The sequence below is a fragment of the Mastomys coucha genome, unplaced genomic scaffold (genome assembly GCF_008632895.1).
Source record: "Mastomys coucha isolate ucsf_1 unplaced genomic scaffold, UCSF_Mcou_1 pScaffold22, whole genome shotgun sequence".
Lineage (NCBI taxonomy): Eukaryota > Metazoa > Chordata > Mammalia > Rodentia > Muridae > Mastomys > Mastomys coucha.
This window is the reverse complement of record NW_022196905.1, coordinates 92,738,476-92,751,335: the sequence shown is the minus strand read 5'-3', so window position 1 is coordinate 92,751,335 and position 12,860 is coordinate 92,738,476. Positions and strand designations below refer to the sequence as shown.

General features: G+C 41.5%; 1 protein-coding gene across 9 annotated transcripts in view; it reads left to right on the top strand.

Moving 5' to 3' along the window:
- Lin54 (lin-54 DREAM MuvB core complex component) overlaps window positions 1-12,860 on the top strand; it is a 60,606-nt gene that overhangs the window by 43,449 nt on the left and 4,297 nt on the right. For all 9 annotated transcript variants that reach the window (XM_031336963.1, XM_031336965.1, XM_031336959.1 and 6 more), the window contains 7 exons: window positions 3,023-3,096; window positions 3,423-3,620; window positions 4,505-4,596; window positions 5,248-5,319; window positions 6,706-6,808; window positions 6,958-7,095; window positions 10,980-11,182. In XM_031336963.1, the coding sequence (XP_031192823.1) occupies window positions 3,023-3,096; window positions 3,423-3,620; window positions 4,505-4,596; window positions 5,248-5,319; window positions 6,706-6,808; window positions 6,958-7,095; window positions 10,980-11,182 (880 nt within the window). The remainder of the gene's footprint in view (window positions 1-3,022; window positions 3,097-3,422; window positions 3,621-4,504; window positions 4,597-5,247; window positions 5,320-6,705; window positions 6,809-6,957; window positions 7,096-10,979; window positions 11,183-12,860) is intronic.

The window sequence follows — 12,860 nt, the reverse complement described above, 5'->3', positions numbered from 1 at the left end:
TTTTCCTCTGGAGGGGAACCTGGGAAAGGAGATACTGTAAATAAAGAAAACATCTAGTAAAAAAAAAGTTTAAGAAAGGAAGAATCCCATCAATATCATGATGGCTTTTTTATACAAAGGCCATTTCATTTATTGCTTAGAATGTCCCCCCACTCCCAAATACTTGTCTTTCTTTGAGACCAGACTCCTGGTTTTATTGTCACATACATGAAACCCCAGGTTCTATCCTTCCTATTTTCCTAACTCCCACCTCAACCCCTTCAAGACTATGGAAATGGCAATGAGCATGGCCCTGGACTGAGTTCTTCAGTCTGTTGCCAACTGTTGCCTAAGTGTCTCCATTGTGTCTGCACCTCAGGCTCTATCCTCTGCCAGCTGGCCCACCTAAGTCTCTAGCTCTCACCATCCTCATTTGCATAGCCCTGCATTGGCTGGCCTTTTCTTCCTTTTTACCATAGTTTCAGCACTTTGGTGAGATGGGAGTGGGTGGTGCCATCTCCTTTCTCATTCCTAGGTCTGGCAGGCTCTCACTTGCACCTGCCTCAAGCCATCTACCCTTTCATGCTTCTGCTCTTCTGACTCTTCTTGGTTCTTGCAACTTGAGTTGATTTGATTTTTTATATACTGCTATCAAAAATTTTTCATTGTGTTGTTTCAGTAATATTTAAGTACCTCATATCACCTTAGAAACTTTTCATTGCCTATAGAATTAAAAATACAGATGAAGAGTGGGCAGGATGGCATGCCTATAATTCCAGCACTGGGGTAAACGGAAGTAGGCAGATCTCTGGAAGCCTGATCTATATAGCCAGTTCCAGGCCAGTCAGGGCTACATACTGAGACCTGTCTCAAAAATTAAAATTAAACTAAATTTAAGAATACAAGCCTGGTGTATGCTTTTAATCCTAGAACTTGGGAGGCAGAAACAGGAGGCCAGCCTGATGTACATAGTGAGGTCCAGGACAGCTAGAACTATGTAGAGATCTTTCCAACAAAACAAAACAAACAACAAATAGGATAAATGTTCACATTTCTGCCTTAACACCAGGGCACTCAGCAAAATATCTGAAACCTACCTCTTCGTGTGTGTTTACTTTCCCCTAGGTTGCACCTAGACTGCTGTGTTTACTAGCATGCGAATAGCTTTGCCATTCCCACTTCTCATGCTGTTTGCAGAGAAGCCCTGCCACAATGTATATGCCACCACAGCCTGTATGAGGGAGGCCCCCACCACTGCCACATGGTTGTGGCTCTACTGTGGTGTCCTATACACTTTTCCTGATGCCCATTTTCTGCCAATAAGTGTATTTTCTTTGAAATCTCAGGACAGATTATCTTCTTTAATAGTATGTTTTATTTCTTGAAATTTAAATATAATCACATCATTTTACTCCTGCCTTTTCCTCCATCCCTCTCTTTGCACACCCCTTGCTCTCTCAAATTCATTGGTTCTATTTCTTTAATTATTGTTACACACACACACGTACTTATAAATGTAGCCGCTTAGTCCCTGTAAAGTCACTTGTAGGATTCTCTGTTTTTCTGTGGGTTTAGAGAGACAACTCAACAGCACAGAGAGCATGTGCTGCTCTTGTAGAGGACCTGGATTCAGTTCCCAGCACCTACATGGTAACTCAGCAATCTCCTGTATCCCCATTTTTATGGGATTTGACACACTGTACCTCCATAGGTAACAGACATGCTTGTGGTGCACAGACATAAATGCAGGTAAAACACTGATACACATAAACTATAGAAAGAAGTCTTTTCTTTAAAAAGACTTATTTTTCCTTTATTTGAGTACAGAGTAATCTTGAGAGCACGAGCTTTAAACTGGAGTCTCCTGGAGTCCCCCAGCATCATTTATACAGTAGTAGGATTACAGTAATAGCAGTAGTGACAATAGCTGACATTTACTGAGTATTTGCTATTTGGCGGGAACTATTATAATCCACTTTAAGGAAATAACCCTTTTAACCTTTCTTCCCTGTGTGGGAATTTACTACCCACGTCACACGCAAACAACTGGGTCTTGGACCACTGGATCCTTTGACTTTAGAACTTATTTTTCAGCCGGGTGGTGGTGGCGCATGCCTTTAATCCCAGCGCTTGGGAGGCAGAGGCAAGCGGATTTCTGAGTTCGAGGCCAGCCTGGTCTACAGAGTGAGTTCCAGGACAGCCAGGGCTACATAGAGAAACCCTGTCTCGAAAAACAACAACAACAAAAAAAGAACTTATTTTTCATTATTATTGTGTGCATTCATATATGTGTGCATGTATTTTGAGTGTGTATATATGCATATACGCTCATGTGTGCATGTGTATACGCATGTGTGTACACATGTTTGTATGTGGCTGTTTGTGTTCACATGCGTGTGTGTCAGAGTTGTGGGAATTGGTCCTTTTTTTCAACCAGGTAGGTCTCAGGGATTGAATTGCGTCCACTTGCTGAGTGGAGCCATCTTGCCAGCTCAAGACTCAGACTATTAACCTTTTTGCCCTATTGTCTTTTTAAATTCTTAGTTGTGCCAGCATGATCTTTTCTCTAGCTTAAAGAAAGACACAGAAACTAAAAGTACTAGCACAGAGTAATGTGCTTAGCTGAACGTGCAAATGCAGTTCATTTGTTTTTGGTTTTGTGTGCAGCCTCTGAGTGCAGGCTGAAGGATTTCAGTGGGAGCTTTGAACCTGCAAATGGTCCCTCCCCTGGGGTGGTTACTCACCTCAGATTCTCATTTGCTGGGGAGTAAGCAACTGTGACAGGTAACTAACTACCCTTTTGTTGTTGTTGGGTTTTGGCTTTTGTTGTTTTGTTTTGTTTTTACTGTAGCCAGGCTGGCCTGGAACTCATTATATAATTCAGGCTCCCCTCCCAACTCACAGAGAGCCCTGGATCTGCCTCTGCCTCCCAAGACAGGTAAAATGAGAATCAAGTGGAATGCTCTAAGCTTAAAGGATAAGTATTCTTAAGTGGTTTGAGTACTGTTTTTTGTAAATATTTTTATTTATTTTTTTTTTAAAGCAAAACCAGTGGTTGTTAATACCACTCCTGTACGGATGTCAGTTCCATTTGTCCAAGCTCAGGCCGTTAAGCAAGTGAGTATTGTATTGTGTAGCTTCTCCATTTTTTTCCCAAAGGGCAATTTACTTTTTAGTTATAAAAAGCAAAGAAGCTGGGCATGGTGACACATTCATTTAATCCCAGCACTTGGGAAGCAGAGACAGGCAGATGTCTGAGTCAGACCTGGCCAGCCTGGGCTACAGAACCAGTTTTAGGACAGCCAAGGCCATATAGAGAAACTCTGTTTTGAAAAGGTAGAAAATAATTTGTATATAAGAGATTTATACTGGATTAAGCCCCCATAAAATTAGTGGTTTTTATTATTTAGTCACAAACTTTCTTTTTTTTTTTTTTTTTAAAGGTTGTTCCAAAACCAATCAATTCAACTTCACAAATTGTAACAAGTAGCCAGCCACAGCAGCGGCTCATCATGCCTGCCACACCACTGCCTCAGATACAGCCCAACCTCACTAACCTGCCACCAGGTACTGTGTTGGCACCAGCTCCAGGAACAGGGAATGTGGGTTATGCAGTGCTTCCGGCCCAGTATGTTACTCAGGTACGTGGGGTGGGGTGAGGGCACTATGCTTTGGAGCTGCTCTTTGTCCTCAGAGTACAGCTCTGCCATGTTCTAAGCACAATCTGCTTAACATCAGCTCTGTATTCACATGGCTCTTCTTAAAATGTTAGATTAATTGAACATCTGAATTTAGAGATACGCAGCAGAAAAAAGATTTAAAGCTTGGGTAATTTGGAATAGTTTGGTGATAGGGTAAGACTATAGATAAGCATTTTGCAAACTTAACATTAAAAATCAGAATCCCGGTGAAGTTAGGAAAGACTGTGCCCACAATAACGTTCATCTGCACACACAAATATGATGCTGCTGGCTTGTGCTTGAAAATAGGCTGTAAGATACATTTCTTGGGGACTTTTTTGAGACAGGATCTCACTTTAGCATAGGGCGGCATGGAATTGACCATGCTCTGCCTTGGAGGTGCTGGGAGGATGAGTGTGAACCACCGCTCTCAGCCAAGAGGCCGTAATATCCCGAGCTTACCCAGCAGTACAGAATTGAAGCTGTGCTGTGTGTGGTCCCCCTCCCCCAACCCTCTTACTGTTTGTGGTGTGATAAGTAATACAGTACCTACTTACCAGTTAAAAGATGTTATTTTGGTATTGCAGAACGTTTACCTAAAATTTCCTATAACCCCGACTTTGTCCTTTGTGAGGCAGTCTTTTTTTATATCTACCATTCAATGCTATTAGACATTCATGCTGTTTCACTAGTGTTGGCTGAGGTCTTTATAAACACGCCATCAGGTTGATAGGAAATTCCCATTGCTTTTTATTTTTGGGTAGTCATGCTTCTTATACATTGTTATGTCTGAGAGTGTTATAAATTTTTACAGATACTATCTGAATTTATTTCTTTGCTAATAGTTACAGCAGTCTTCGTATGTGTCTATAGCAAGCAATTCTAACTTTACTGGAACATCTGGCATCCAGACACAGGCAAGGCTGCCATTCAATGGGTGAGTATTTTGAAAATATGTAAATTGAAAGTCAGTTTAAGTGCAGCATTAAATAGATTTATTCCAAATATATTCCATTTGTTTTTCCCTTTAAAGCTGTGTATTTGTCTAAAGTACTCTATTTTGAAATAGTTGAAATGGACAAGTTTAGAGACTATCAGGAAGGATTCCCTCGTGTTCTTTGCCAGTTTTGCCATGTTTTTCCAACTCACTGTGAATGTTTGTAAAATGATGTTTAGTGCTGTTTTTCCTGTGTTGAGTGTTGGCTCCATGTCATTGTTTGGCAGTTCTTCGCTGCCTTTGCTCTGTCAGCCTTTGAACCGTGCCAAGTTAACCAGCCTATTCTGTCCCACTACCACCCGTTCTTCACGAACCTCCTCCTTCCTCCTACCTTCTTAATGAAACTCTACGAGCTTTTAAAGCTTTTCAACTTCAGTTCTCCTGGAGAGAAGAGTGTTTGTGATGTATTCTTAAGCAATTGTTGATAATATTTTAAAATGTAAATGTAACATTCTAATAAAGTTTTGCCAGGAATGGAAGCATCTATTAATGTTTTACTTTAGGAAGAATTTACAGATTGGAAGTTGTTTTCTACTTTTAAGTAACTAATTGATTTTTTTTGTGTGTTTGTGTGTCTGTGTGTCTGGACAGCATAATTCCATCAGAGTCTGCCAGTCGGCCGAGAAAACCCTGTAACTGTACAAAATCACTGTGTTTGAAATTGTGAGTACTTTTATTACTGTCTGCTTATTTGATAGAACTACACATGTTCTTACAATTAAATGAAGCTAGTTGGGCATGGAAGTACAAGCCAAATAGTTCTCACACTTACAAAGGGAGCCAAAAGGATCCTCTGCTCCATCGTGGGCTTGAGGCCACCTGAGCTACATGGAGCCCTGGAGGTAGATAGATGCTGGAGCTAACTAAAAATTCCTAACAGAGAAATTTAATTAAGTCTAAAACAGTTTAAACAAATCTACATGTAAATGGTTGAACATATGTTGTAACATGAATACTAGCCTCTTATTGATTCAGAAGAAAATAATCTGGGATGGTGGCCCATTGCCTATGGTCCCAGCACTGAGGAGAGTGAGGCAGGAAGATTGACAGGAGTCAATCCAGGTCATCCTGGACTATCTGTGATATGAGTCCAGGACAGGCTACAGTTAAGACTCTGTCTGGAAAAACTACAACAAACAAAAACAGATGGAAGTAATTTTAGAGTCCTGCATATCATCATCAGTCCTAAGGACCCTGCAAAATGAGACCTAGGTTAGGCCCCAATATCACTCGCTTGATCTTGTTTATAACATTAGATGTGGTTCCCCAAGTCAAGGAATACTTGTAGTTTTAAGAGTCAGTAGACAAGGGGCTAGAGAGTTGGCTGAGTGGTTAAAAGCACTTGTTGGTCTTTCAGAGAACAAGGGTTCCTAACACCCAAGTGGTCGCTCAAAACCATCTGACTTCAATCTTAGAGCATCCGATGCCCTCTTCTGACCTCCACGGGCACCAGGCATGCAAGTGGTTCACATACACACATGCAGGCAAAACACTCATACACAGAAAATAAGCAAATTAAAAAAAATAAGTTCATTGGATGAATAATTTTCTTAGGAAAATCCATGGGAAGTTCTGGTCTTCTTGGAGATTTGGGATCAAGCAGCACTGTTACAATGTCCGTGGGTCCCTTGTAAGAATAAGGCCCAAGGCCAGGCAGTAGTGGCGCATGCCTTTAATCCCAGCACTTGGGAGGCAGAGGCAGGCGGATTTCTGAGTTCGAGGCCAGCCTGGTCTACAGAGTGAGTTCCAGGACAGCCAAGGCTACACAGAGAAACCCTGTCTTGAAAAAACCAAAAAAAAAAAAAAAAATAAGGCCCAGCTCCTTTTCTTTTCCTTGGGATTTTGAAATAACTCACTGAAAGATTTTTAGGTTCTAGGATGAAATTCCAGAAGTTGATGGCTCTCATATATGACTGACAATCTGTTTTGGGGTTGTTAACTCTGTACCTGAGTATCTCTGAGTACATTCTGATGTACCACATTTGTAACCAGCTAGCTGCTAATTTTATTTTAAATGATGTTTTAATCTTATTCTGATTTTATCTTCAGATACTGTGATTGCTTTGCAAATGGTGAATTCTGCAACAACTGCAACTGTACCAATTGTTACAACAATTTAGAGCACGAGAATGAGAGACAGAAGGCAATCAAGGTGATTCTTGCAAGTCACTGACAAACATTCCTCTTAGCCATTGTTAAAGCAGCAGTTGCTTTGTAAAGAGAAATACTAATTTCTTACCTTGAAGTATTTAAGGTGAATCTATAATTTAACTTCAGTTGGTGTTTGGTCTGTTCCAAAAGGCATGCCTTGACAGAAATCCCGAAGCCTTCAAGCCAAAGATAGGAAAAGGAAAAGAGGGGGAGTCGGATCGGCGGCACAGCAAAGGGTGCAACTGCAAACGGTCGGGGTGTCTCAAAAACTACTGTGAGTGCTATGAGGTAAGACTTGTTGGGGAAGTGCTTTGAAACTGGCCAATCACTGTGCTGTTACATTTGGAAATGAGCAGGTAGTGCAGAGAGAGGCCTTTGTTTGAAGAAGGCCTGGGTCCTTCTAAGCAGGGCTTGAGACGAACCATTAGGCTCACCATTCAGATGGGCTTGGTTTTGTTAGCTGAGACACAGGATTATAACGTGATGGTCTTTACTTGAAAGCATGTAAAACACCAGTGTGCTGGTGTTTCACGTACATATTAACACAGCCACATGGTAACTACACCAGAGGCCCTCAGCACAACGCAGTGCTACCCACCTACCCACGGGCTGCTTAGATATTTGACACCAAATAGCCTCTATGCTGAGGTAGCCCTGAAGTAAAGGCTGTTTCCCTTGAGCACTGCTCTGCAGAAGGAAGCACATGGGATGCTGCAGATGAGTTACTGCTCTCTGTGAGCCCACGGGATCCCTTCTCACTGGTTCTGTTACTCTCAGCCAGTTGGCTTCATTCCTGGGCTGGCTGACTTCCCTGGAAAATGAATGTACTTGCTGCTCTGCCTGGAGAGGTCATGTGTAAAATTATTTGCTTCTTACTTCAGACAGTGTCTCAAACTATTAATGTAACAATCTGCCTGTGCCTGATAGTAAACTTTTGGGTTGAGTCATTCCTATAATTAGTTCTATATTTGCATTCTTTCAAATGTCATTTTCAGAGGGAAACTCCTCCCATATTCAGTTTTGATGGAAAGCCTCTCTTAGTTAGGTTTGCTTGTTAGGCACCATATCCAAGTCAACTCTTAAAATGGACAAAATTTAAATTGGTGCTGACTTACAGTTTCAGAGGTTTAGTCCATTTTCATCATGGGAGCCATGACATCATTCAGGCATACTTGGTGCTGGAGGAGCCAAGAGTTCTACATCTTGATGCAAGGCAGCCAGGAAGAGGGTCTTTTCTGCCCTGGATAGAGCTTAAGCATGGGACCTCAAAGCCCACTCTCACAGTGATGCATTTCCTCCAGAAAGGCCACACCCCCTCCTACAAGACCAGTGAAATGCCTTTTTGGTACAAAACAAACAAAACAAGAAGAATGTTTTCTGTTCTTCAAAGGACTGAGGTTTGGCTCTCCTGACAGGTGGCTCCTGACTACCTAAGTCTAACTCTAGGGAATCTGACTGCTGGCCTCCTTCACACACACGGCATGCACAAGGACACACAACACACTGAGTGAGAAGAGCAGTACCCACATTTCCACTGTTAATATAGCCCCTCTCTGAAAGGTCAGGCTTTTCTCTCTTTATCATAGGTACTTCAGAAGTGTTCTTTTGGGAATCTTAAGAATGTACCTCAGTTCCCTAACCCTATGCCATGCATACTTGTAATCCCAAAACTTAGGTAGAGGCAGGTGGATCTGGAGTTCAAAGTTGTCTTGTGTTGTGTAATGAGGTCAAGGCCAGCCTGAGATATATGATGCTCTATCTAACCCCCAAATCAAACAGACATAACAACAAGAAAAACACCTAAAAGAAGAGCCAAATGTGGCAATGGAAACTTGTAATCAGACTGAGGCAGGAAGATCACTGTGAATTTAAGGCTGGCTTTGAATACCTACTGAGATCTTCTTGTCTTAACAAAAAGAGGGAGCTGAGTGGTCACAGTGGCACATACTTTTAATCACAGTTCTTAAGCTAACCTGGTCTGATATTGAGTTGTAGGCCAGCCATGGGTACATAGACAGACCCTATCTCAAAAAAATAAAGACAGGAAGGGCAGATGTGGTGGCTCATCTTTAATCCCGGCAGTTGGGAAGTAGGGGCAGGTGACTTTGTAGAAGTTCAATACCAGCCTGCTTTACATAACTTGCGGGCCAGCCAGAGGTACATGGTGAGACCTGTGTACAAAAACCAAACAAAAGAACAAAGACCAAAACTGGAAAAAGACTTTACAAGTGGGCTGGAGAGATGGCTCAGCAGTTAAGAGCACTGCCTGCTCTTTCGGAGGCCCTTGGATTTGGTTCTTAGTAACACATAATCACTTTATAATTATACGTAACTTCAGGTCCAGGGAATCTAGTGCCCCTATGGCCTCTTCAGACATCAGGCACACACATGATGAAAGAAAGATCTAGCAGAGTCAGCTGGGTGTAGTGCCCATATCTGCCATTCCAGCATTCAAGAGGATGACAAAGGAGGCTCTTTGACTTGCTAGATTCTATACAAAGGACAGAGTTTTTTATTTATTTAACTAGACATGGACTTATTGAAGAAAAGGCAGCTCAAAAGCAATACTCAAATTGTCCAAGAGTTAAGAAGTGTAAACACTGTGTTTTGTCTTTTATGCCGTCCCCATTACACCGAAGCCCAGCACTGTGGTTGGAGCCTTAATGCCAGCACTCAGGAAGCAGAGCCAGGAGATGTCTGTGAGTTCAAGAACAGCCTGGTCTACAAAGTGAATTCCAGGACAGCCAGAGCTATACAGAGAACTCTCTATGATCTCAAAAACAACCAAACAATTGTTTTGGAAAACAGTAAAAGAGTTATAGTGCCCTCTCTTTGTTGGTGGGAATCTAGGGAAGCCATTGTTACTGAGGTAGAGGTATTAGGCTAGAAAAGCAACCTAACCATGTCACTTAAAATATGCTTTGACCAATTAAGTCTATTAAAAAATATCTAGTTCAGAGAAATAGAAGCTGTATTTAGACATTTCTCCTTACGAAAAACATTATGAATTGCTTTTGTTTCCCATGAACTATAAACAAAATGCACACCCATTATTAGGTAAATGAGCAAGCCAAAAATGTAGCCCCTGATGCCAGAAATCCTGCTCTGGTAGCTGGAGAAGGTGTTTTGTGAAGTGTGGTATGAGGGCACACTGAAGTCGTGGTCCATTTTGTAAAACAAGCAAAAAGGGAGAGTTCTGTATTTGTTATTTGCTGTGTGTATCCAACATCTGGGTTTTTGAGATTATTTTTTTATTTTGTATGCGTGTATTATTTTGCAACAGGGTCTCAAGTAGCCTGGGCTGGCCTTGGATTCACTATATAGCTCAGGCTGGCCTTGAACTAGTGATCCTCCTGCTTCCATTTTCCAGGTGCTAGGATTATAGATGTGGGCCATCAGCCCTAGCTTCAGTCTGTATTTTCATGTAAGCATATTTTATATTTTTACATAGAACATACTGGTTTATGGATATGAGTTACTGAAGGGCTTGGGAAGCTGGTTTAGTGAAGGAGGAAAGAAGAGTGCCCGAGGTCCCCTTTCCCCTTTGTCCTTATGAGATAAGTCACATCTCACACTTGGAGCCTAGGCTGGCCTCAAATTAATGACAGTCTTTCTGCCTTGTCTGTACCAAGGCCAGCTATGAAAACGTTTAAATGTGCAGTTGTATAAGTGTGAGGTCACAGACATGGTAATGTTGATTTCATTGAGTGGATTCTTAGTGACTTTTTTTTTTTTTTTCATTTTTCGAGACAGGGTTTCTCTGTGTAACCCTGGCTGTCCTGGAACTCACTCTGTAGACCATGCTGGCCTCGAATTCAGAAATCCGCCTGCCTCTGCCTCCCAAGTGCTGGGATTAAAAGGATGTGCCACCACTGCCTGGCCTTAGTGACTTTTTAAAAAATATTTTTATGTCTTATATTCATTTGGAAGAAATGTTAGTCCTATATGGGTGAGAATCTATCATCAGTGGGAGAGAGTGGAAAGGCCTGAGGTGAAGCACTGTTCTCAGTTTAATCCTTGATTTACCCACAGGCATAGCCATTGTTAGCAGAAACTGCTTCATTTAAGATATCTGTTGATAAAATAATGCTAATATTTTTCTGTTGAGGAATCTACTTACAGTGATATTTTCTGCTTTTGATTTGGAAACTTTTCTTTTGTAAATCTTTCAGGCAAAAATAATGTGTTCCTCCATATGCAAATGTATTGGCTGTAAGAATTTTGAAGAAAGCCCAGAACGGAAGACATTGATGCACTTAGCAGATGCAGCTGAAGTAAGGGTCCAGCAGCAGACAGCAGCGAAGACCAAGCTATCCTCTCAGATCTCAGACTTGCTTACAAGGCCAACCCCAGCTCTGAGCAGTGGAGGAGGAAAGTAAGTCAGCACCTCTCTTTTTGTTTGTTTGTTTTGTTGTTGTTGTTGTTGTTTCGAGACAGGGCTTCTCTGTGTAGCCCTGTCTATCCTGGAACTCACTCTGTAGACCAGGCTGGCCTCGAACTCAGAAATCTGCCTGCCTCTGCCTCCCAAGTGCTGGGATTAAAGGTGTGCGCCACCACCACCCGGCTCAAGTTAGTACCTCTTAACAACCTCTTTTTATCTGATGTTCAGATGTTCCTTTTTAGTAAGGTTACTTTTTGGGGAGACAAAGTTAATTTTGATCTCTAAGCTGTTGCCAACCTGAATTTTCCATTTCCTTCTATCTTACTGTTTAAGTAACTTGAAAAGCAATAGAAAAACTACTGTCAGATTTTGTGCTAGTCCTGCATGCACAGAAATGCTTTAGTTTGTTGTGGATGATTTAACTGGATTACTTTCTACTAAACTGCGGTGAGTATGTAGATTGAGACGCTCTTAAGAAAGCCAGGGTTTTATACTTCCCTCAGTGTCCCCTCATTTCCTTGGTTGTCTAGCCTGGTCTGTTTTATCAGAACACTTCTCCAGCCCTGTCACTGGTCTCCCATCACACTCTGCTGTGGGAGTCTCATAGTTGTGCTTCACTAGACTGTCGAGCTCTGGGGGAGAGGCCTGACCTAAGTCAAGCAGCAGCACAGTGGAGCTGCTGTTAGCTCTCAGTCGTTTGGAGTTCCAGGTAGGCTGTGCAATAGAGCAAGGCTACATCTCAAAACAAATCAAAGTAAAAAAGAAACAGCTGGGCATGGTAGCTTAGACCTTTAGTCCCGGCACTTGGGAGGCAGAGACATTGGGTTCCTGAATTGAGGACAGCCTGGTCTACAAAGCAAGTTCCAGGACAGTTAGGGATATACAGGGAAATACTGTGTCAAAAAACCCAATAAATAAATAAATATATTAATTAAATTTATTAATTATGACAAAAGTAATTAAATAAATAAAAATAAAGGTATTATATGTAAAGTATATAAACACACAATTAACTGAAAAGAATACATACCAAAATGTTTAAAATAAATAATAGGAAAAGGACAAATTAGGCAGGCCTGTGCTTCCTGTCTGAGCTCCTTCTTAGTCTGTGGGAAAGTGCTCTGTCTCTGGACTAGGCCTTCTGGTAGCTCAGAAATCCTTCAGGAAGTATGTCTGTTGCCAGTGTTTCTCAAGGTCTGCTGTTACACAGTAATTTGGAATTGGATTCATATTAGGCAGTGTATTAGAGCTTAATTTCAGAAGTTATTAAAAGAACAAACCTTGATATTCTTACAGTGGTTGTTGCTTGACCTGGGGGCTGAGACTCTGTGTGGGGATCAAATGACCCTTTTGTAGGGCTCACCTAAGTCCATCCTGCAGATCAGATACTTACATTATGATTCATAGCAGTAGAAACAAATATATATATAGTTCTGAAATAGCAACAAGAATAATGTTATGGCTGTGGTCAACACACCATGAGGAGCTGTATTGAATTAAAGGACCAGAGTGTCAGGAAGGGTGGGGACTGCTGCTCTGTTAAGTGCTTAAGTTGAAGAAGTTACAGTATTTGTAACAGTAAGATGCTTTTTGGTACAAAATGCTGTGGCTGTTAGGGTTTCTTTCTTCCTTTTTTTCTTTTTATTGTTAGGGATAGGATCTTACTATGTGG